The 25,554-nt window shown below is 37.8% G+C and overlaps 1 protein-coding gene across 20 annotated transcripts in view; it reads right to left on the bottom strand.

Annotated features, from left to right (window-relative positions):
• Positions 1–1,888: 1,888 nt before the first annotated feature.
• ELAVL2 (ELAV like RNA binding protein 2) overlaps positions 1,889–25,554 on the bottom strand; it is a 107,144-nt gene continuing 83,478 nt past the window's right edge. For 17 of the 20 annotated variants that reach the window (XM_077790520.1, XM_077790521.1, XM_021535948.2 and 14 more), the window contains 5 exons: positions 21,492–21,595; positions 12,482–12,635; positions 9,737–9,962; positions 5,100–5,138; positions 1,889–4,626 (listed from right to left, as the gene is read on the bottom strand). In XM_077790520.1, coding sequence (XP_077646646.1) covers positions 4,296–4,626; positions 5,100–5,138; positions 9,737–9,962; positions 12,482–12,635; positions 21,492–21,595 — 854 coding nt within the window. In that variant the 3' untranslated portion in view covers positions 1,889–4,295. The remainder of the gene's footprint in view (positions 4,627–5,099; positions 5,139–9,736; positions 9,963–12,481; positions 12,636–21,491; positions 21,596–25,554) is intronic. The other 3 variants (XM_021535944.3, XM_021535943.3, XM_021535947.3) reach the window with 2 other exon arrangements.

Genomic DNA, 25,554 nt, shown 5'->3' with positions numbered 1-25,554 from the left:
GACAAGCCACACTTCAAAACTGTGCTGCTATAGACTTCCTTTTGTTATTGCATGGACATGAATGCCAGGAATTTGAAGGACTTTGTTGCATGGACCTGACTGCAAAAGCTCCAAACATCCATGCTGCCCTTCGAAGCATGAACAGCCTGATCAGACAAGTGAAGCAAGAATCTGAGGCCTGGTTCAAAGATTTATTCCAGGGCTAGGGATTCACATGGTGGTGTTCTATTGTTAGATCAATTTTGTTACTTCTTGTTATTCTGTTCCTTGTAACCTTGGTGTTTGGGATCCTGTGTCACTTGATTTTCAAAGCTATCAAGGGTCTCATACTTTCTACCTCAGAAGTCAACCACATACAGTTAGCAAACATGAGGAGGTCTGACTACGCCACCAACTGCAGGTTGGCAGGAAACCCATGCTCTGGGTTAAACTGACCCCAGTGAATTCCTGTAACCTTGTTAAACAAAAAAGGGGGAGGTGTTTCATTGCGCTTGGGTTATGCTTTCCCCTTTTCAAGCGACCCCCATGACTAGGATCAGATAAGCAGGGTCCCCTCCTTCCTGCTCTGATCAGGTTGGCAGAGAGCCAGAAAGCCCTCCCTGTCCAGAGCCTAGATAAGGCCCTGTCCTTTCTTGTTCACTCTCTTTCCCCCTTCATCTCATGGATTAAACAATCTTGGAGAACCACATCAGGGAATTGGATTATCTTCTGTATCTTTGCCCATCTCCTGATTCGCCTTCCTCAAGACCCTGTATATCTGGGCTAGCCTGGTGATTTGGGGGGCTGAGGGGGATAGGCACACCTTCTCACCATTAAATCTAGTTATAACCCCTTCCCCCAAGGGGTTATCAAGTTAAGTGCACTGTCAATTAGCTCCCTGAGCCCTTGACAAAGGCCCTCTTCCCCTTTTAGAGAGGAGAATCCTATCTGAATTCATTATGTCCAGGACCATGGAGGCCAACCCATTATACATAAGAAACCTAAATTGTGGCAGTGTGCAACCAGCCCCAGAGTAAGGTATTAAGACAGGGTCCATATGTTTTTTTTCAATGTCACTACCTGCACCTACAAAAGTAGAGGAAAAAATAACCTGTGGCCCTGATTACCTCTCCAACCATCCCAGGGCATCGAAGTCTCTTTAGACAGCCTTTGGACTATGGATTGAGGCGTTGTCAACATGCACATAGAGAACTAACAAGCAGTATGAGTCTGATGGCTGAACCAGGCTAGGAAGGGAGGCAGACTTTTCTGTTGGACAAGAATCTTTGTTCTAAACATCCACTGATTTTCCTACCGAGATCCAGAGCCTCACACCTACTGCACAGAGGCACCTGGGAGAGTGAGGTGGACAAGAAGGGCTTTTGCCTGTTGTGCAAATCAGGACTCACCTCCATTCACTCCTTCCTTCTGATCTACTACCTTCAGCCTGTCAGGGGGAGGTTACACAAGGCTCTGGATATGGATTTCTTTCTAGTCTCTGCTCCTGTCTCAGGAAGGCCAGAGCACAGGTCAACTGGTACATCTCCATATTAAAGTCCCTGATACTTCTTAATCTTTCTATGTAATCTCTTGGAAAACACACAAGGGCATTCACTTAGTTACACTGCATAACAACCTGTTAGACAGACAGCAAATTAACTTTTACTGAATGCATTTAATGGTACTCTATTATTTCAGCTTAAGTACTGAGTGATTAATATAAAACCAAAAGTGAAAAGGTTCTACACTTAATTCTAAGGTAACAGAACAGGTACAGAGCTCCATTGTCTTACTTCCTTGTTGGCAACTAGGATCCTAACCTAAATTACAAGTAGCTCAAGAGAAACCTTTCACTTGGTTAATCATTAAAGCAAGAGAAAATATGGCAAAAGACCAGTTTATGAGACTGTTTTCCCTTCAACTTCGTTTATTGATGTACTGAACATGAAAAAGTACAAAGAATCCAAACACAAAAAGAAAACATGTACAACCTCTTAAATACCCAACAGAATATATTCTCTATTCCAACAAATGTGAATTAAGTCATACTACACAATTTCAAATAAATACCAGCCTTATATTTTACTAAGTGCTCTGATAAACACTGACTGTAAAGTTAAGCCCAATTTACATGCCTTCTCATCAATGCCGTTAGTTGCTACAGTAGTACAGGAAAGAAATACAGAAAAGATACTATTTCTCCCACATTGGAAAGTTTGTGATTTCTATACTACATACAACTTTTAATGCAGAGGATTAGCTTTAACAATGTAAAGGCATCTAAGAAAGAAGTACTCAGGAAGCCAATTGATTTTTGGATAGCATTGAGTGGGTCAGCATGAAAACTTGCTTATTCACTTTAGCACACGCTTCACAGTATATGTACTGTACTATATTGAAAATTTTATAACTACAATTTAAAAGAATAAGAACCAAAAACAACTGCAAAGATAGTACATAGTACAACTATGTTATGCATAGAACATTGTTTTTCTAGAGGGGAAGCATATGAGCATCTCAGTTTATATAAAAAGCAGGACATAACTATGTAGTTTTCAGTGCATCCTTGTGAAGGCACCAAACCCTCAGCTTTTTAAAAAAATTTAATTACAAGCTAGATGCTAATCAGAAAATATTCTGCATTTGTTTTCCTTAAATTTCTTCAATACATGGCAAAGACTTTTTCTATTTCCCCAAAGAGTGATTTAAGCATCATACAGAGATAAACGTCAATAGCATACAGGTATTTATGGTTTTCATATGAAAAATGTAAGGAAATTTGCTTGAAACATATGTTTATACTTTTTTTTTTTTTTACCACAAACATATTCATAAACGAAAATGTTGCATCACCATAAACAGCTGAAGCTAGACTATCTACAGACAAAAATAGCAACAGATCTGATGCACTGTAAATTCAAGTCCTCAGGACAAAAAAAAAAAAAAAGAAGAAAATAAGAAGCAGACATCAAGTAACAATGTTAATGCCATTTACAAAGAAAAAACTTATACAAAAACATTCAAAATTGAACATCACTTGGCATATAACTTTTAAAAAAACTATAATCAAAATTAGCTGAAAGATTCATAACTTAAGGTCTTATTTACATTACAAAAAGCTCAGGTGTTAGCCTTGAACATAACTTTCAAAATACCTCCTAATGCATCCAACTCAGGCCACTTCTGTTGATATGCTACTTCACAAATCATGCTTGATGTCTTTTCTTAAGACAAAACAATTCTTCAAACAATAGCAAGTACATCACTAAACACCATGAGCGCTATCTGAAGGGAATTCTTTAGGAAGAACAGATTTATTTCCCCCATGTGTCAGTGTTTTAAGTTTTCTGCTTGCTCTTATATTCTTTTCTTAAATTTTCATTTGCTTCAAAATCACAAATTAAAGTGAGCCACCTACCACTTAATAACCAGGATGATCAATGACTCCACTGATGATTACAAAAAATGAAACCAACAGTGCATCCCATTGACTTTACTTCTTAATACGAAGGTCTCAAAAGTAGTTCTACATCATAAATCTTTCTAAATTTTTTCCCAACAATTGCAAATTTTCTGGTAAGTTTTAAAAGCTCACTAGGTGTCATATGAAGAGATTTCTCAAAATATTCAAGTCAAAATATTTGTTCCAGGACCAGTAAAAAGTTTCTCCAAATTTTTTTTTTTTTTTATAAAAATAGATGCTTTTTTAAACCCACATCAAAGAGGCTCTTATCTCTTTGGCAAGATACTGCTTTACGAAAAGTTCTCCAGTATTCTTACAATAAGCTTTTATAATGTGCTACCACTCCCCAACCCAAATGAAGATGATGAAATAAATACTGCTTAAACTTTACAAATAAAATGTAAACTTTACTTTTCTTGAACAAGAAAACAATGCATTGCAAGGTAAATTAGACACAAAGCAAATCAAGAATTGACAAAAAAATTACTGTATTACACAAAACCTCGATATTTACTCATAAATTAAAGGAAGTCATGTATAAAGAAAACAAACTTCTTCCCTTAGCAGAAACATTTTAAAAGTTGCACCTTCTTCAAAGAAGGCAATAGAATAAGCATTGTAACAGGTAAAAACCCTGTACCTCTTGTCAATACTCAAAGACAAAAGATATTTAAGAAGTTCTAATTCAAATATTAGCAATAAAAAAATCTCACATATTCTTAGGATGCTAAGTAGTCATTTTATCCCCATTTCCACACTGGAATACAACAAAGGCATTTACTAATGCATAAAGCTTCTTGTAAATTGCTTTTGTTGTATAGTTTTCATGTATTAATGCACTGAGAATAACTTGTTAGGGTTTGTGCGTTTTGTTTGTTTTGAAGGAGACCTGCAATACTCTGTCACCAAGGCGGTATCCATTCAGGCTGGCTATTGCCATAGCTGCCTCATCGTAGTTTGTCATTGTCACAAATCCAAAACCTTTGCACTTGTTGGTGTTAAAGTCACGGATGACCTTCACATTGGTCACTGCTCCGAAAGGTCCAAACATTTGCCAGAGGATACTCTCATCAGCATCAGGGGCCAAGTTGTACACAAAAATGCACCACCCAGTTCCTGCATGTCCAGAGATATTAATTCCAGCCAAACTGGTCATTCCATCAATGGTCATTGGAGGAAACCTACTAAAGAATGAGGGAGAGCAAAATAGAATCATAATACAGCTGTTCATGCAAAACCCCAGCAAAGAAATGTCAAAATAAAAGAGAATGATACAGAGCTTTTCACAGAATGAACATGTTGCTCAGACTAGAAAAATAAGATCAAAAATATTTTTTGCCCCCTAACTGCGCAATTACTATGTAAAAAAATTATATACAAGTAGGGAGAACAGTGCTAGGTATGTCTGAAATGATGTAACAGAAAAACAAAAGGAAAGCATGCTATAAAATCAGTGAGAATTAGCAAGTCATTTGAAACAGGAATTCCATGGAACTTCTACAAAAAGCTTGTCTATTTCATGCAAAATGCATCAAAATGAACAATCTCAGCTGAAGTCTCAACATGCAAAAATCCAACATAAGTCTTACTGAAAAGTAAGAGTTTGCAAAATACTTCAAAATAATTTGGTTATTATGAACCAACTAATCCTTATTACCTCTTTACTCCATAAGCTATGTTGAGCAGATTGTCCAACCTGCAAAACATTTAGCAACATGTTCAGTCTTCAGACTTTTCCACACTTTAAGGAAACTTAGCATATTACAGTCACATCCATTACACTGTGCTGAACCTCATGCAATGTTAAAGTATCACCACTGAAAGAGCCATGGCACTTTATTACACCTGATAGTGAAGACAAAACAGATATTCTTTGTGGAGACGCTTTTTGAGAAGTAGCTAGCAGCATCCACCATCTAAACCCCACACTGCTACAATTCTTGTGTAGTAACCACTATCATAAGAAGTTAATGTTATAAAGTGTGCCACAGACATAAATTTAGCCTGAATCACATCCTGTTACCATAAAGTTACAGTCAGTGATCACATCAGTCAAGTTTTCCACATTACTAAACTGATTGAGAGAAGACTTTTATTAAGGCTTCTGACATGTTTGCTGACATAACTATCAAGACAGATGCAGTATTTTGGATCACTAACAACTGTTGTAGCATAAACTCCAAAAAAAGATTTTTCATGTTCTTACTCCTTCTGCAAGTCCAGAATGTTGGGAGGCAGAAAGGTTAGTTTGGCTGAGCAGGGCTAAGGCAAAAAAGTAAGTGTAAGGAGAATGGAGGCAAAGTTAGGTGGCTATGGAAAAAATAGAGATATTGCTTGCTGCTGAAGGGAGAAGATTTGTGTGGCCTGTAGTAAAGCACATTTTTCTCTCTAGCCACACAGCCAAAGCTCAAAAGGAGTTGAAGCTTGCCAACAATGTGGGGGACAAGAAGAGACTTTTAAATATGTCAATCTCAAAGAGCAGACCAAAAATAACAGCCCGTTACAGAATGAAAATGGTCACCCCACAAACAGGGACACAAACAAGACAGAGAATTTTTCTTTCTTTGCCTTTATCTTTTACCTTAGCCCACATGATGGGCTAAGAGGGTTCCAATATCATCAGCTGAGAATGGTGTACAACCCTGAACTTGTGTGGGATCTCAGTTGCAACTGAGTCCCTACAAATTTATGGGACTGGATGGGATTCATCCAAGAACATTCAAAGAGCTGGTAGATGTCTTTGTGAGCTCTCTTTCAATGTTTTTTTTTTTAATAATTTTGGGAATATGGACTTGACTGGAAGCTGGCTAACACTACTTCAATGTTCAATAAGGGCAAGAAGGATGACCCTTGAAACTACAGGCCTATCGGTCTCACTTCAGTGCCTGGTAAAAGTATGGAGATTATTTTGGGAAGTATTGAAAAACACAATCACAGCCAGCATGGCTTCATGAGGGCAAAGTCCTGCTTGTCAAGCTTAAATTTCTTTTTATGACAGGATAACCCAACCAACCGACCAAGGAGTCAGCTGATGTAATCCTTTTGGATTTCAGTAAAGCCTTTGATACTGCCTCTCCCAGAATCCTTCTGGATAGAATGTGTAGCACACAACTGGATAAATGTATCATGGGATGGGTGAGCAACTGGCTCAGGGCTAAGGCACAAAGGGTTACAGTGAATGGGGTGACATCAGACTGGTCACTACTGGGATTCCACAGGGCTTCGTTTTAGGCTCAGTGCTCTTTAGCATTTTCATAAATGACTTGGATGGAGGACTTAAATAACATATACTAAGTAAGTTTTCCAATGACACTAAATTGGGAGGACCTTTTGACTACCCTTAAGGCAGAGAGACTCTGCAGGGACCTTGACAAATTAGAGGGCTGGGCAATAACCAACTACATGACATTTAAAAAGGGCAAGTGTCAAATTCTGCACTTGAGATGAGGGAAACCAGGATGTACAGAGAGATTGGGGAGTGAGACACTGAAAGGCATGGCAAAGGACCTGGGGGTCCTGGTTAACAGAAAGTTGAACACGAGTCAGCAGTGCCCTGGTACCCAGAACCTCCAAGTCCTGGGGGGCATCAAGCACAGCATCACCAGCTGGACAAGGGAGGACAAGGACTGTCTTGTTCTGCTCTGCACTGGGGCAGCCTCACCTCAAGTGCTGGGGACAGTTTTAGGCTCCATAATATAAGGCAGATATAAAGCTATTAGAATGTTCAAAGGAGGGACAAGAAAATGGTGAAGGGTCTGGAGGGGAAGCTGTAAAAGCAACAGCTGAGGTCATCTGGCTTGTTCAGCCTGGGGGGCCTGAGAGGTGGCTGGCCTCCTCACACTCTACATTTCCTTGTGAGGGGAAGGAAGAGGAGGGGCAGGCACTGATCTCTTCCCTGTGGTGACCAGTGACAGGACCTAAGGGAATGTCCTAAAATTGTGTTGAAGCTGTGCCTGAGGAAAAGGTTCTTCACCCAGAAGGTGCCTGGACATTGGAATAAGATTCCTGGGGAAGTGGTCATGTCACCAAGCCTCCCAGGGTTCAGGAATTGTTTGGACAATGCCCTCAGGCACATGGTGTGACCCTTGGCCCTGTGAAGGGCCAGAAGCTGGACTCGATGATCCTTGTGGGCGCCTTCCAACCCAGGATATTCTATGATGCTCTAATTTTCCAGGATGAAGTGTGTCTATAATATATTTTTATATATTTTTTAATATATATTTATATATATATTATATAGTGTTTCTATAATATATATATTATATTCAAGATTTCTCCATGTGATTCTTGCTTCACTTTCCCCCAGTTACAGAATGCCACAACAACTCTAAACCCCTTGAAATAATCTAGACATTATCTGAAATATGCAGTGCATACCACTCCTATTGCTCTTATTCCTGGAGTCCCTTAAACTGCTTCTTTCAAAATATGTTCACCCTAAAGAAGCTCTTGTTTCTATCTGGCAAATCCCAGATACACAAAGAAGTAGTCTTATTATATATATAATATATTATATAGATCAAGACTCAATAAAATACAAGCTTAGGTAAAAAAACATTCACTTCATTTAGTTTTCCAGAGAGCACTGATTCTGCAGTGAGCTGGGTTTGCAGAATACACTGACAATGAACTACTGAACCCCTAAAAGAGCAGAAAAAGAAAACTAAAAAGTACTTGACTACTATCAGTAGACAGTGTGGATGACTAAGGTCTACTGTCACTGACATGAGCGGTGGAGAGCAAGGTGAAGAGTTCTAGAAGCATCACCACTTACAGGTCCTTGTTACAAGGGCTGTCAGATGAGGACTTAATACAGTAATCGTATCACTTGTATGATTTTTCAGAAGTTACCTGAAAGACTTGAAAATACTCTGGAAATATTCTCAGGGACTTTCACTGGAAAATTTTTAAAGATGCTTTAACTTGCACATCTTACGGAAACTGAGAAACAATGATATAGATCTGCTTTTGAAAGTCCAACTCAAATTTTCTCTTAATAAGGAAAAAAGAAAGCATTGTATTGATCCTGTTGCTTCTATTATTAAAATCTAAGCTGTTTTCAGGCCTCTGTAAACTATTAACAGAGATGGGGCAACTGCATCAGGTCAGAGTATGTTGAATAAGCTTGTGACACAAAACCCCTGATCTTTTTCCATACAATGTACTTGAGTCCATCCTGCAATTTCTGCACTCAGACTTTATCTATAGAATAATGGCAAATCTACTTTTATGCAATATTCAGAACACTGTTGTAAGATAGCCCTTTTATTACCCAAGAACAGTAAAAAGAGCTACAAGAAAGTAAATAAAATTTGTTATCCCCTCTCCTACAGCAGAACACCTGCTCCTCACACCTGTGAAATGCAGCAGATAAGCCCAGAAAGTTGAACAGAAGAAAAAATCTTAAAATTCTGACAGAAGTGCAAGCCATGAGCTCTGAATATTTGGTATAAGCAAGCCTAGCCAATACAGAGCATTTGAAATTTGGTATATTCTCTTTGAAGGAAACTGTCAATTGGTTTTGTTTCTTAAAAAACAAAACAGAGATATTCCTTGAGTAGATTACTATTTAACACAACCCAGTCATACTGTTTAGGAGCAGAGGGAGGGAAGAAATAATCAAGATGACAAAAAAAATATCCAAGGTATTCATGGATATAGATAGTACAGTGTTTGTTTCACTTTGTTCTCACCATCTGTTCAATACATTAAATAGCACAGGGAACTATATAGCAACTGTTTCAACATGATGGGAACACAAGTCTCCAAAAAGTACATGCAGAAAATATGTGAGCAATCTTCATTATGAAACGTTGTGACAAGAAAAGACAAAGTACAGCATGAAGAACACAGACAACTAAACAGGAAAAAAACCTGAAAGCCAGAATGTGTAGGAAAAATGCATGGGTAGATAAAGAGGAAGCTGGCTGTGGCATGCCATGTGGCTAAGAGAAAACTACTGTATCTCCTTGGTCAATATTAATTGAATCAACTTGCACATTAATCAAGAATAACCTAGGAAATGAAAAAGTAATCTTTGAAAAAAAATTAAGTGACTGAGTCCAAGAGAGATGCCACCTTGGTTTAAGTAAGTATGCTTATTAGACACTGAAATCAATTGAATGGCATGCATTTTGGTTTTAGCTGTACTGTGGTAGCATAGCTGAAGTTCAACATTCATGTGTTTCCTTCCCACACAGAACGACAAGCAGGAATGAATAAGAGTGGAGGCAATCAAACAGGTCTGTGGGAACACGCAAGTTTCAGCACACTTGTGCACATTATTTGACTTACCTAAAACGTTGAGCCTGCTGAGCTAGAGGGGCGGGATACCTTCTGTTTGGAGAATGGTACAACTGAGAAAGAATGGCCTGATTGGTTTTTTGGCTTGGATTGTTAGCAAACTTTACAGTGATGGGCTCTGTGGCACCTGGAGGTTTCTGGCCATTCAAGCCCTTGATAGCTTCTTCTGCTTCAATTCGCTTGTCAAACCGGATAAACCCCACGCCCCGTGACACCCCTGCACAAGGTGAAAAAAGCATACAGTAATGAATTCACAGACTCCAGAATATTAGATGTTAACTTTTTATTTGTGTGGCCAGTTGCTACGCTGATGGTCAAATGCTGTGAACACATGATAACTTTGAGCTTAACAGAACTGAGCTTTTGCATAAAGCAAGAATTTTCTACTGTTACTTTGATTTTAATTTTTAATTTAACTGATGTAAGACACATTTGTGTAAAAAGCTTGGAAGTTTGAGGGAAAACGGAAATTAATATAGTGAGCCAAGGTGGAATTCAGAAACAAAGCAATTTTCTTGGATGGAGATGAACCCAAACCAGCTGCACTGCTACCTCTGGTCAGCTCGTGCTACTCTGCAGTACCTAAACTGACAAAAATTCTGCAAATAGCTTAATGCTCTGCTCTCTAGCAGAAAAAAAAGAAGAAAAAAAGAAGAAAAAAAAAGGCTTTTGCTCTCCTGCAGTATTCCCTGAAGTTCTCTTTGGAGCAAATATACTCAGAGGCTGATGACATGCACATACTATATTGCAATAATGGGGATTATGGCCATGTTTTAAGAGACAGTGGTTACCTCTGAGTAAAAGACTTGGTTCTGGTGAATCACCATACATCACTAGGTGGTACTTTTGAAGGAAACTTTTCTTGATATAGAAAAATCAAAGGCAACATGCAAAGGAATCCAAAAGTGTTTATGGAAGTTCTTACGAACATCACGCATCAAAAATTTCAAGTGTCTTAGACATAAACACATTGAGCTACACTGGATACTTGAACTTTAACATTAAAGCTACAGACAACATTAGTTAGATCAATGTTTTATTATAATATTTCTAGTGCCATTTAGAACCCCTTTACATTTTGAAGCATGAATAACCAGATGAATTAGACACTTGTCCTCAACTGAGAAAGACATTAATGACAAGAAATGTATTCTGCTCATAAACAATGATTTAAGCCATCAAAGTGGCAATGAATAGACATAAGAAAGCTTTAAAGAGGCAAATGTCACAGCTTCAACTCTGCATTTTTAATTTGTCAGTTTGTATCACAACCTTATTATTCATACAATTCGGAGACTACTTCTTCCAAATTACTAAATAGAAAGAGGCAAGAAAGCTTAAGCCTTAACAACAATCTGTATGCCAGAAAGTCTGCTGCAAATAGCAGGATTTATGAATATGAATAGAATTGTAACACTTATTAGAAGTTCAATTGTATTTACTTACCTGTCCATTTGTTAAATACCATCTATTTCTATGTATGAACATACAGGAACCTACAGTGAACAGCTATTTATTGCACAAAGACTAGGAATCTGTCCTGCAAATCTGCTACATCTCCAATTCAGTATTCAGCCTTTAGTTTTCTTTTCCAGGCCTCTCTACACTCTCAACAACTCAACATATCAAAACACTCTGTAAGTACTGTGGGTCAACATGGAGCCTTCTTTTGACTTAGTGGAAGTCCAAGGAGTACACACAAGTTCCTCTAAAGGTCAGCCATGACTCAAGCACTGGCATGTACAAACTTTTCAAAGTAAGACAATTAAAAACCCTTATGACCTTCTACAGCTGAAAGCTGCTTGCAACCCAAGAGGATATGCAGCTTTGAAAAGGTACAACTATTAAAAAAAAAAAAGAGAAATCAAATCCAGCTTATTCAGGGCATAGTTATGTAAGTAAATTACTTCATCTTTCCCACCACTTAATGTTCTGGAATGGGGAGAACTTGGAGAGTTCTCCAAACCTGATTCTTTGTATGTTGCTTTGTACATTCAATACTCCTGTCATGTACTTGGCTTTTCATTCAGTTTCTTATTTCTGGCAGAGACCTCACAGCAGGTGATTCAGAAAACTATAAAGATCCTCAAGATCAGCCATCTGAGACAGCAAAAAAACACAAGCATTACTGTCCCAAGGCTGAAGAGTAACCACAAAGTGTCACTGACAAGCATTACCTGATTGACACACATACTGTAATAATACAAATAATCTGCTACATCTTAGTACTTTACAGCATGGGTAATTACAGAACTTACTTGCTTCTGAGGAACTCAAAGTTCGTGTGTGCCCAAGTTTAATGCGTTAGCCTTGAAAACAGTCTTAACAGCAACTGCTCACCTAGGGCTTCTGTACTCCTAGCCTCAGAGAACCAGCTGTGCATTTCTGCATAAAATTTTCTTTTTAGGAAAAAAAAATTAATAGCATTTTGTAAGGCACTGGGAAACTATTTTCATACAGCAGCTTGGAAAGGAAGATTATGGGAGCTGTAAATTTATTAAAATTCACCAAACAAGCTTCAGACGTGCACCTTCAGGGTGGGAATGACTCAAACTGGCTTGGTACACTACACAGTCTATTTTTGTCCATGCATATTTATGAACAATTCCAGGAGGAAAAAGAATTATCTGGCCTACATACACCTTTTATACATTATAGAGATAAGACCATTGTACTGAAAGATGAAATATCTCGAACTGTGAGTCCATGAAACGCCACGCAAAACTGACTACTTACCAGTGACTTGGTCAACCAGAATACGAGAAGTAATAATACGTCCATACTGGGAAAAGAGCTGTTCCAGTTCTTTCTGGGTCATTGTTTTTGGAAGTCCACTAACATACAAATTTGCGTCTCTGATAGAAGCTGAACTTGGTCGTGCATAAGAAACCTTAGGAAAAAAAAACCATTAAAAAAATCTAGAAAACAAACACTTTAAAACCAGCTGAAATAGGACAGTGTCATCTGTTCTGAGACATAAAAACATTTCCAATGACAGAACAGTTACTTTGCAAAGCCAGTTCAGTGGGTCTTTTTGTTTGGTTGGTTTGGTTTTGGGACATTTTTTTGGGAGCTGGCTTCCAAAACGTGGAAGGAAGGCAACTTAGACCACACAGGAGCAGCTCACTACATGAATTCATATATACTTAATGAGAAAAAGCTAGGTAAGCCTTGGTGGAGAAAGTGTACAATTAAAGCAACAAATTTAAGAAGTTTGATGAATATCCCATGTTTCATGAATTTTTATTAAAAAGCACTAAAACATACAAAAAAATTTAAGATTTCAGTGTGATATGTGGGCCAAAGGTACAGAGAGACAGTCTCAAGCACTTAGAGGTTTGCAAGTGTTTTTCAGGTGCTGTGTCTTTTGTATGTGTTGAGCTTGCTACCAAATGACTCATAATCACAATCATTCATGAGATCAAGATAAACTCTGCTACCTCACTTTCACAGGCCTAAGAATGAATGGCAGAAGTAGGACCACAACCTGTATTTTGCCTGTTTAGCAGCTTGCCAATTTCTGCAAGAGGCCTTAAAAACAAGTGCCATTTAACAGTGAACTTCTCAGATTCTTCTGGACAGGAGTTTTTTTACCTGCTGCCTTGATGAATCAGTTAAAATATTTTAAGATGATTAAGTAGATTCTTTGACACATAGACACATGCTAAAAACCAGCACGTTCACTACTTCCTACTGAAGTTTGTACCAGTGGTGTTACTACAAGAATGATTAGAACATCTGTGCCTCTCCAACAGGACAAAATACTTCATCTAGGCTTTTCACCTATGTAAAACATGAAAGTAAAAAGGATCCTCAAGAAGTAGTCTGATTTATCTCCTCTCCTCTCCCATTCTATATACTGTTAGCCAATACTGGGCAACAGGAACTTGATTCTGTCATTCTGTCCTTTTGCCTAATTCTTTGGCATTTCTTTTCAAATCCTTCCTTGTCTCATTTCCGTGCAGATCAGCAGACTCTTAAGACTGCTGTGGAAGCTAAACATTAGACAGTATGCTGGAGATTAAACAAGCAGTACCCTGAACACTGCTGTGATCCTTCAAGTTCCACACAGAGGCTTTGTGCAAGGTGGTTGAGGAGGACTGACCTCAAAACCTTGTAGCTATCAGGCATGGAACCTTGTAAGTCACACTGCCTTGCTCTTTCACATGAGAACCACATAAGAGCTAAAGCCCTATGATCAAAGTTAGAGGAAAACAGAGTAAAGTTTGTCTGCATTCAGCCGAAGAAGCAACCAAGACAGTGACAGTTACCCTTTTTTACCATGCAAAAACCCCCAATAGCTAACCCCCAACTTGCCCATTTGGCCCTGAGCTTCTTTAAGAAATAAACTTCCATGTTTCACTTGACAGGACTTTAAGGAGACCCAAGGCCAAGAAATGAAGACAGACTGCCGGGGGAATAGGACTAGTCCCCATAAAACCATGAATTACCATGCAGACTCTATCTTTCAAGGGGGAATTCACACTGCTGGACACATGCCTGTCACATATAAAAATATAAATTCACACAAAGTCTATCAGAAGAGAAGAAACCTGCACAAAATATTTGCTAACTTACTGCAAGTATACCTTATTCTACAGAACTGGTACCTGTCAAAATACAAAGCAGCTTTTGCAGAACTCTCTCATTTTCCTCTGGTAAGTGAGTATGAGTTCTTGCATTATGACAGCTAGTCCAGTATTGCCCGTGACTTCTCTGGTTAAAAATATTTCAAAAAGTTTGACATAGCAGTCAATGCCTAAACTAAATTTCAAGATGCAAGTAAATGGAAGCAATACTCTAAACAGTACACACTACTCTCACATATCCAGTTTCACTGTTATTACCTAAAAGTGACTATTCCAAAACACTGAATTTGGGCACATTAGTCACAATAATAACACATATTAAACCACAATCTGTGATTAATCACCCATACCTGTACACACTATTTAAACATCTTGTTAAGCACCAGAACTACTGTCAGGCAAAAAAATCTGAAAGAAACATGTAACTTCAGAAATGCAATGTAATTTAAGTCAGCACCACTAGTGAGAAAAGAACACCACAAAATATTACTTGTATAAAATTCATATTAAAAGAACCTTGCCTAGATTATGTGATATACATTTCCCTCTTAATTTTTGATGTCGAAGTCCAGTAATTTCATTGTGATACACATTTAAAGCAGAGACTCTCCAAACTAATCTCCCTACTTACAGCCTGTCAGTTTGCTCATTCAGTAATTACTTGCAGGTAGTTTAAACATAGCTGCTATACTTAGTCTTTTTTAAAGAACTTTTATATGGATCGAATTAACACCTGTGCCCAGATTTTCATTCCACAGCTAATTCAACAGGTGAACATTTCAGTTACGTGATGTCAAAACCACTGAACAAGGCAAGCCAAGAAACAGACTGAAAGCCTACAGTTTTAAATATTTAATGAGGACAAACACTGTAAAGCACTGAATAGCACTACTCTGGAGATATAAATTTAAAAACAGTTTTACTGCAGTTAGTAAGAAGGACTTGTTACTGGAAGTGCAAACATTACACCACCAAGTCAAAGTATTTTCATTCCTTTAACACTTAATTTCCTAACCTCAGGATAAACTGATTCACAATTTTCAAGTGAAAACTGTGAAAGCAGGTTAAACAAAGAAGTTACCAAAAATTATAAAGAGGCGCAGCCACTACAAGTGAATGATTCAGTTTCTTATTATCTTATACTACCTATAGACACCTCAGTACCATGCTTCAACCTCTTTTAACTTATTATTAGTAGTAGTATTATTAGTACAAATACAAACTATTTGTATTCTCTCAAAAAACTTGAGAATTTAATACAATTTCTTCCTAAACACCTCTACTTAATGTAGTCTTCCAAGTCTCTAAATCTGAAATCCTTAATGCTAAAGTGAGTATTTCAGTAAATATTCACTTTCACTAGCTCAGGTGCCTTGCCCTTAAGTGTAGTGTCTAGTTCTTTTAAAATACATGTTTCTATGGGGAAAAAAAAACCTCACACAACAAAAAACTAACATCTGGTATGTCCAGATGAAAATGGGTTAAATCTACCTCCAAAGCAGACAGATTTATATTGAGAAAAGGAATACATTAAGAACAAGTATGCTTCCTTGGTAAGCACAGTAAAAACAAGGACATACTACTTTTGCCAGGCAAGTGTTCTCAACTTGCACTTAAATTTGTATGAGATACGATGATTCACAAACTCTTCTTAATTTGATTTCCAGTAAGAAGATGCTGCAGCACACCATGAGGTCTCAGCTGTCACTAGCCAGTGACAGCTTGCTGACTGAAACAGCTGAGTACATTGCTGTATATTCATCAAATTCACTTCCTGTGTCCCCTCAAAAAAGGATTGTTCCACTCCAAACAAAGCTTCAAGACCACTTTTTCCAATACACAAGACTACCTTACTGAACATGTACATGTTGTGCCGAGTTTGTGGGGGAAAACTGCAGTAGCATGCTTCTGTGAACAGAACATATTGGAAATCCAGATTTCCCTTTGTAAAGGCAACTTACATTCAGCCCTGTGGAACTAAAAAACCTTAACACAGCTCACTTACAAGTTTAGATTAAGTTGATAAACACAGCCATATCCCATAAAGGTCCTGCTTTTACAGCCTGCTGTACAATAGGGAATTTATTGAAAAAACTGAAGCAACAGCCTTTCAGCACTATTATCAAGAGAGTTTCACTAAACTAGCTCACCCCTCAAAGTGTTACAGCTCTGACAGCCACAGCCCACACCAAGAGTTAAAGGCCTGAGGTGGGTCATAGGATCCACATCTGTTGCCATTCAGCTGAGGGCATGAGTGGACAGATCTGACAAATTCAGACTTAAGGCCAGTCTTTATATATCTCAGGGAATAAGTACCAGAATATACAGAATATAAGTACCAGGTTATATCCTCAGGATATAACCAATTAAGGACAGCACACTGCTCAAAGAAAATGCTGCTATACATATCACAGAGGAAGACCAGAAACAGGCTTTCAGAAGAATTGGTCTAAAGCAACTGCCACCCAAAAAATCCACTTGGTGAACTGAAGCAAATGTACTTATGTGCTAAGAACAGAAACCAGCTGGTAATCCTGCCACTGATGGAAACAGAAGAGGAGGTTTTCCCAGAAGTCTCAAGATACTGTAACAGTTTTAAATCAGGGTCATAAATATTTGATAAAAGAAAAACAATAATCAAGTTCACTGACATAAAACATGAGATGGCAGTTATGCACTACAATCACAGAATAGCAAATCTGTTTTGCCCTTAGAAGGACCAGTACAAAAGAGCACTTTAGAACTTGCAGTCTGTAACTATCACTGTCTTGCTAAAAAAAAGAAATACTCAACTTAGAATTCTAAGTACAAATAAAATATATGAAATGAAAGGAGATCAAGTCTCCAAACATTTTCCATTTCATAATTTTCACATTCTGAAGAGTCTCAGAAGACCTCCCCTCAATACTTCACAGTCATGTTTTTGATCCCCACTCATGCCCAAACAATGAGAGCACAGGAATTTCAGATGCACTAGGAATAAAGAAAGCAGTTACCTTTCAAGGAGGACAGGAGTACATAGTATAATAGTAAGCCCTCCACATAAATAATACAAACAGGAATAGAATCTTAAAACACAATACATGAATTATTCTCCTGAAGGAAATTAGTAAACCTCAGGTCATACCTAAGGAGCTTCTACTACTGACAGAGACTCTGGCAAGCACAACCCTTGGGTGTCTCTTGCACAGTTCCACAGACACATCTAGAAATGCATGAAACACATCTACTGCAACTTAGAGCTAACTGGAGTATCTTACAACCTTTCTGGAAAAACTATTACTGCATGGATGAAAGACAACAGTGCCAATACTCAGTAAGACAAAAAGCCTTGAAAGCTGCTAGATTAACAGAGGTCTAATTATCTCAAGACTACCATAATTTCAGAAGTAATCATAACCATGTTTTAAATTAATAAAAAATCCTCTTACAAAGAAAACAGATATTTGATTTAAAACAAAATAACAATACTTTAAAAACCCCAATTGAACAAACAAAAAAATTGCCTTCAAAACAACTGACAGTAACAAATCTCCATGCCTGACATTTACCGCATTTTGAATCCATGCAAAAAGCCGCAACTTTCTTAGAGGACTTTGATGCTGCATCTTTGTACTCTGCACTCCCCAAGCTACACAATCTTAGTAGTAACAAGTAGAGTTTTTATTTTGTTTGTTTTGTAGTCTTTTGTTTTGCTTTGTTTTTATTTGTGTAAGACTTGGCTTTTGAGCAATGTGTGCAGACTTCCATCAATTCTACACAAAGTCAAGCCAACAAGAACCTGCACTCAATTTTCTTAACCCTATGTGCAAATCAGTGATTCTCATAACCAGTTTGTTTCTCTGAGTTTTCTACGTTTGGGAAGAACTGATCTTTCCAGGACAACCTAAATGAAAAAAAGTCACAGAGAACTCACTCCAGGTACAAAAGTCCAATAAAATTCTTAAACAGAACAGAGATAAAAAGCTCATCAGCAGCATCATCTTCTGAAAGAGAAGCCACAGAAAATATTTTATGTTTTATAAGATGCAACTTGTTTACACAATAAAGTTGCATAACTTAGTGAAGCCCAAACTTCACAGTTTACATTGCAAATAAACCATAAATTATGCCACAAAGGGCACTATATAATAACGGAGGCATACCGTCCAGCTGAACAGGGTTCACATATCTAACACAGTCACAAGTGGCTTTACCAGCAAAGTATAGACCCTCCCTTACTATTCAGTTAAATGAGAAGGCAATACAACTGCCATCAGGCTAGACAAGACTAAGATTGCTAATCCTTGCTTTGGAGACACACACCTGAAAACTGGTTGAGATATTCTGCAAAAAAATCAGTAAAGTATTCCATAAAGCATGTCATAGGATTTTCTTTTAAAAAAGGGAAGATGTAATAGGATTTTGTGTTGCTATCAATATTTAAAAACTCAACCCTTAATTCAGCATTTTGCAAATCCGCATTTTTCAATGTATTTTATTTCAAGAAAACACAAAATGGCACGCCCTTAGAGATGAGAAAAATATATCCTGTGATGTGCAGGCCAGTATAGAAGCTGTGGATCAGAGGTATCTGTCACAGCCCCAATCCAGAGCATCACAGATCAGGGTCAGGACAGTCAGTTTCCTCTGAGTAGGATTGCACTGAGTTCAGTCACAATGTGAGGATACATCACACTATGACTGAACCAGCAAAGTTCCTTCCAGTTTTATATCTTAATGAAAAACAAATTTGAACCATCTATCTAGTAAAGTACTAAGCATTCCTGCAGAAGTCCCAAAAACGCAGAGAGAGAATAAACCCCTAATTTTTTTTTCTTTTGAAGCCTAAATATACACTAGCACTCCTATTCAATAATATTTTATATGAAGGTAAACATAAAACATCTAAATTACATGCATTTTTTGAAGCTGAAAGTCATGCGTTAGAGTCTGAGTTATCAAACAAGCTGGGCTTTTGGTTTGGCTCTTTTTTTGTTTGGTTTGGGTCTTTTTTTTTTTTTTTGGTGGGGGGGGGGGGTTTGTTTGTATGTTTGCTTTTGTCATTGACTTGCCAACTCTGAACAAATAGGAACACTATGGTCTATAAAAAGGAAGTAACCTCTACAAAGGACCTGGGGATTGAGACCTCATAAGATACTTCCTCCACCCAAGATGCTGCCACCTGAGGCAGAAACGACCTCAGACATCAACTTGATCTCTGCCTACCACTGCTCCCTGGCTGATCTGAGGAACATGTAAGCTACAAAATGCTTACATCTAGGCTGGGCATTTCTACTACTTCAAAGATAAATGTGGTGAGGTTGGGACTAGATAATCTTTAAAGTCCATTCCAATCCCTTAACATCCTGTGATTCTGTGATCTTGGAAAATCCAGTCACAAAAAACTTGGCCTGAAACCCCATGTCCAAAAAGGAAGAGGAGTAAATAAAGGAGAAGACAGTAAAGCAGTTTTGGCACTCAAGTCATGCCCACTAATACTGAAAGGTTCTGCTGAAGTTCAGCAGGACTGACTGGGAGTACCTACAGTCAGAATTTATTTGTAACATTAACAATCAGCATTTAAATATATTTTTTCTCAAATTAAACAGAGCCTTTTTTTTTATTTTGCCAAAGAGGCTATCATTTTGGCTTGTGACAACTCTGGAGTTTCAGCTTTGCTTTAGCTGAAGATATCTAATGTATAAACACCTGAGTTTAGTCTCATTTTAAGATCTTTTCTGGTATCTAACCTCATTTCCACTTTTTGGTCCTGGGAAGGCAGGAAATAAAAAGCATCACTGTCATCACTCGTATCTGTCTACTCAATTTTCACCTTTTTTTTTTAAAGGTGAAAATTGATTAAATTAATCCCTTAGCAAGGTAAAGGAAGATTAAAAATTCAAATATCGTCAGCATCAAGTAAGTTACTGCAGCCCTCCTGAAGGGAACATATTGATTTGGGAGACTTGACTTGATTTTCTCTACCTACCTTCTTTTTTTTTGCCTATAAATCAACAGAACTTCCAGTTTACCATCCTGGACATACAAGTCATGTTGGCTCAATCCAAGGCATCACATGCCAAACAATACGACTGGAACAGAAACAGATTCCCTTTCTCACCACCACACAAAACATAGCTTCAGAAGTCCTGGAGCAGAAAATTACTTTGCTCAATTTCCCCCAAAGTAGAAAATGAGAGAGGACTGTGGGCAAGAAGTCTGCCAGAAACACACAAAGAGCCTTCATTATCTAAGCATTGGTCCAGGTCTTTCATCCATTGTACCTGTGTGCCATGTATCTTATTTTTGTTTCAGTTGTCTTTCAGGAGCTTTGCACTGCTTTTAAAGTACAATATTTTTAGGAGGACTTTATTTCATATCTTAAGCATGCTCCTAAGTTAGAAGGCAGCCACTATATAAGTGCTCAGCTAGCAAGCCTTGCTGTTTAATTAGGAAGAATGAGATAGTTGGAATATATACTGCCTCCAGACACCAGCACCTGGGAAACCTGCATTTCCTAGCAATTTTATTTAATCAACTTTCTCTCAAAATTCCAGCGCTCAAATGCTCAAATGAGTATCCTCAGTCTTCTGTTACTGGATTAAAAGAGGGTATGAAAAAAGTAACTCTCAAGATTTGTTTCTAGAATTTTGAGAAACCGAATTTAGTAAACAAGTGTGTGAGGAGTTGTAACATAACAGAAAAAGATGGGAATACCAAACATTAGAGATGTAAGGCCCAGAGCCCTAGAAAGAGGGTGATTCATAAATAACCAATAGTTATTTCAGCATTTCATGCTAAGGATTTGTAAAACAAACAAGGCAAGTATTAACATAAAACCTGAAGTATTATTAAATAAGTTATACCATCTTTGAGGAAATGAGGAAGTACATGGTGTTCAAACAACATGCAATATTGCATTTCTTCAACTAAGGTATATAACAATTCCTCAGTTAAAGCAATTCAACTGTACATCTAAAGTGTTAAACTGGTTAAGAAAATGTAATTTTCTATACCTTTTTTACTTAATCTAACTTTAAACACTATAAAGGATCATTTACTATATTAAATCCTAGTTTATTCTACTGACATTAGCTGAATGCTTGTTACACTTGTAAAACAAATCAGGAAGTCAAACCAGTTCAGTTTCTTTAAATTATTTTAACCCTCCATACCTTTATAGTCTTAGTCTGAAGTCTCAATCCATTCAGGGTATTGATAGCTTTTTCGGCATCCTTGGGGTCAACGTAGTTCACAAAACCGTAACCCAAACTCTGTCCTGATTAAAAAGACATAAGTAATCATTAGTACTCCACTGCCACACAATGAATAGCTAATTATTTAAAACCTACAGACACACACCCACTCCAAAGGATCACAACATCTAATTTTTCCACTAACATTGGTAGATTTCAAGTAGCTTCCTCTGTTCTTGTGTTCAACACAGAAATTACTACATTCAGTGTAACGCAAGACTTTAAAACTGATATGCAGAATAGGTTCAGAAGTGCATTACGATCTGTTGGACATTAGAGAATGTGCAGAAGCATAAAGTTTAAAGTGATACCAGGAATCCACTACTCAATCTTAAACTTTTTTATTGAATATAAGAAGTTCAGTGGCAAAATTCTGGACTACTGTTTGAAAATGAAGTACATTTTAAAATCATTCCGTGTCAGAATTTGAGCCAAATTAGAAGACAGATGTCATTCATACACTACATAGAGCCTTTCAGTAACAAGGAGTTGAAGGCTTGTTTTGTTCCAATATTCAAAACAGGTGCAAGTATCTCATCAAGAACTAAGTATCAGCCATAGATGCAGTAATATTTTCTGGGTTTTTTAGTGTTGGAAATTCAGGTGACAGATGGACTTAAAGCATTTTTCATTAGTTCTTATCTCTGAACAACAGCCCCTTTCTAACCATTATTTTTGCTTAAGCACTTATTAAACACTTGAGTTTAGCAGTAGTCATCTTTTGACAACTTCAAAACCTACAGTATACTATCCCTAACTAGCATCTGACTTTAGAAGTACTTTTAGTGCATAATAATGCAAATAGGTGGAAAAATTTTAACATAGTGAAAAGATATAGTTAGCAAGAATACTATCCTTTATTAGCACAAATCTTTCCAGAAACACTCCCATACTCTGAGGTGGTTTTGTTTGTTGGTTTGAGGTTTCTTGGTTTTTTTTACGACACTAGAACAAGGTAAAATAAAATTGTCAACAAGCCATAGGGAAGCATCTGACATATCTAACTTACAAAATGCTAGTTAGAATGATTAGCTTGGGTACACAACAATATAAAATGACAACCAACATTTCATAAAGCACAAATGGCATGTTCATTTATTGTCCAAAAAAGATATAATGAAACTCATGCTGTATCAAATTCTTGTGTGGTATCTATACAGTATGCATTTAACAGTATGTAATGCAAAAAACCAACAGGAAATATTTCACTTAATTAAATAACATAAAAAGGTTTACTAACTAGCCCATTATCACTGGCACTTACAATTTTGCAGCTATTATGCCCACCCTAGCACCAAAGGCCAGAGGACACCACCACCCCACTCCCCAGAGCTACTTCCATTCTCTCACATCTCCTCCTCAAAACACCTCAGGCAAACAAATTCTCTAGATGGATCCATGAACAGGTTAATACACACGTTACCAGAGAATCCAAGCCGCAACAAGACAGAAGACTGAGCATCTACTCTAGAGAACCCTGCTCTGAGCAGGAGGTTAGACTCCATGATCTTCAATGCCTTTAGCCTCAGCAATTTGTCATGTTTCTGTAACATACCATATGGAAATACCCAAAAGCACTTCTGTATTCATTTACAGCTCTGCTTAGATACTACCATGTTTCTAAACCTAGAAGCCTTTTTACTTATTAGTTTGAGTACAGCAGAGCAGTTTCTGTGCCTGTCACCTCCATCACTCCCACTGTCTGCACTGTCTGCCTGTCACCTCCATCACTCCCACTGTCTGCACTGGCTGCAGAGACTCTTCCCAATAGCATCTCCAAAAAAGAGGAATCTCTTTTTGTGCATTCATTTTATGTGATGTCAGTGTGTTGTTATTAATCTCCTGAGAAGCCCTTCTAAATGAGAACCTTAAAAGATGTTAGAATCTCAAAGTAAAAGCAATTTCATATAGGATGTTTCCAATATAACACTCATTCCAGATCAGAAAAAGATGGGAAAAAATTATTTCTCCTATCCCTCTCTGTTGATGTGTTCTGCTTTTCATATAAAAAACACCCAAACTGCTACAGACAAAGAGCTTACCCAGCTGTTACAAAGAATTCAGTTCATGACCATTGTCTGGAGACATTCTGAGTTGAACTTGATAAATATTAGGACACTAGCCTAGGAAGGTGCACCAAAAAACACTGTAATTTATTCAGAACAAGTCTGAAATACTTTATGCAATTTTATTCTATGATTTTACAATTAAAGAAAAGCTTTCACCATGACAGTGGTAGAACATTGAAACAGGCAACCAGAGGGGTTGTGAAGTCTCCCTTTCATGGAGATACACAAGAGTCTGAATGGCACCGCAGTAAATATATGGAATGGATTTTGAAGGGCAAGGGCAAAAAGTTATTTTCTACAATTTAATTCTAATCAGTCTAATCAGACTGCTCAAGACACAGATTGGACATCCAAGTGCACACTAGAAAAGCATAAATGAAGTAATTTACTATTAAAAAACATGTAATGAACAGACTGATTCAATATTCAGGAAAGAAAAGCAGACAGACTTCACAGGCACCTATCACCAAAAGACCAAGGAAATTTCAAGTTGAAATAAGTAAGCAGAAAATCATAGCTATGCTCCTGCATTTACAATTTTGTCTTAAAAGATGACTTTTCTTTAGCTTCAAAAATACACAGGCTAATTCAAAATACTTATCAGAGAAGAACCACAAATAAACTAGTTGTATGTTATTCAAGTTGTTTCGTGTTTCCCAGAAACTATAAACAATGCACACAAAAGCCTGAAGAAAATCCTCTACCGCCCAATATTCAGAACAAATAGACACTATCCAGACAGAAAAGAGGTCACGTAAAGTAGATGGAACAGAGGTGACACTTATCCATTTTTAATGTTTTGTTTTTAAAGGTAACAGCAGCATTCCTTGAAGCAGTATAGAACCTTCTCTGAAAGCTAAAGAATTAAATCTAACCAGGGATGTCAAGGCAAACAAGAAAAGCATCTACATAGAAAACTGGTGAAAGAAAAGGTTAGGGAAAATGTGAACCCTCTCTCGAATAGGAAGATGACCTGATTATCAAGGATATAGAAAACTCTGAGGGATACTGAACAACTTTTCTTTTCTCAGTCTTCACCAGCAAGTGCTCCAGCTGGTGAAAGAAAAGGTTAGGGAAAATGTGAACCCTCTCTCGAATAGGAAGATGACCTGATTATCAAGGATATAGAAAACTCTGAGGGATACTGAACAACTTTTCTTTTCTCAGTCTTCACCAGCAAGTGCTCCAGCCACACTGCCCAAGTCACAGAAGACAAAGAAGGAACTGGGACAATGAAGAACCACTTACTGTACAAATGCATCCAGCTCAAAACCATTGAAGGAACCTGAAGGTGCAGAAGTCCATCAGACCTGGTCAGATACATCCATGGGTGCTCCTGAGGGAACTGGCAGAGGAAATGGCTAAACTACTAACCATGATATTTGAGAAGCTGTGGCAGTCTGATGATGTTCCCCCTAAGTGGAAAAGTGGAAACATAACCTCCATTTTCAAAAAGGGAAATAATTACAGTAGGGGAACTACAGGCTCGTCAGTCTCATCTCTGAGCATGAGATCATGAAGCAGATCCTCCAATTACAGTAAGACACAAGGAAAACAGGGAGATGACAACAGCCAGCATGGTTTCACTAAGGGCAAATTGTGCCAGACAAATTTGGTGTCTTCTACAATAGGGTTGAAGTGTTGGTGGATGGGTAAAGAATTACTGATGTCATCTACCCGCAGCTAAGCAGAGCATTTGATACTGTCCTACACAACATTCTTGTCTGTCAGTTGGAGAAACAAGGATTCAGTGGTGGCTGAGGAACTGGCTGGATGTTCACACTCTAAGAGTTGCAGTCAATGTCTCACTGCCCAAGTGGACACCAAGGACAAGCAGCAAATAGTATTCACATGGGGTCACTATTGGGACTGGCCCTGTTTCACTCTGCCGCAAACATGGACAATAGGATCAA

The sequence above is a fragment of the Lonchura striata genome, chromosome Z (assembly GCF_046129695.1).
Source record: "Lonchura striata isolate bLonStr1 chromosome Z, bLonStr1.mat, whole genome shotgun sequence".
NCBI classification, from domain to species: domain Eukaryota; kingdom Metazoa; phylum Chordata; class Aves; order Passeriformes; family Estrildidae; genus Lonchura; species Lonchura striata.
Note: the sequence above shows the minus strand (reverse complement) of the source record. Positions and strands in the feature narration are given on the sequence as shown.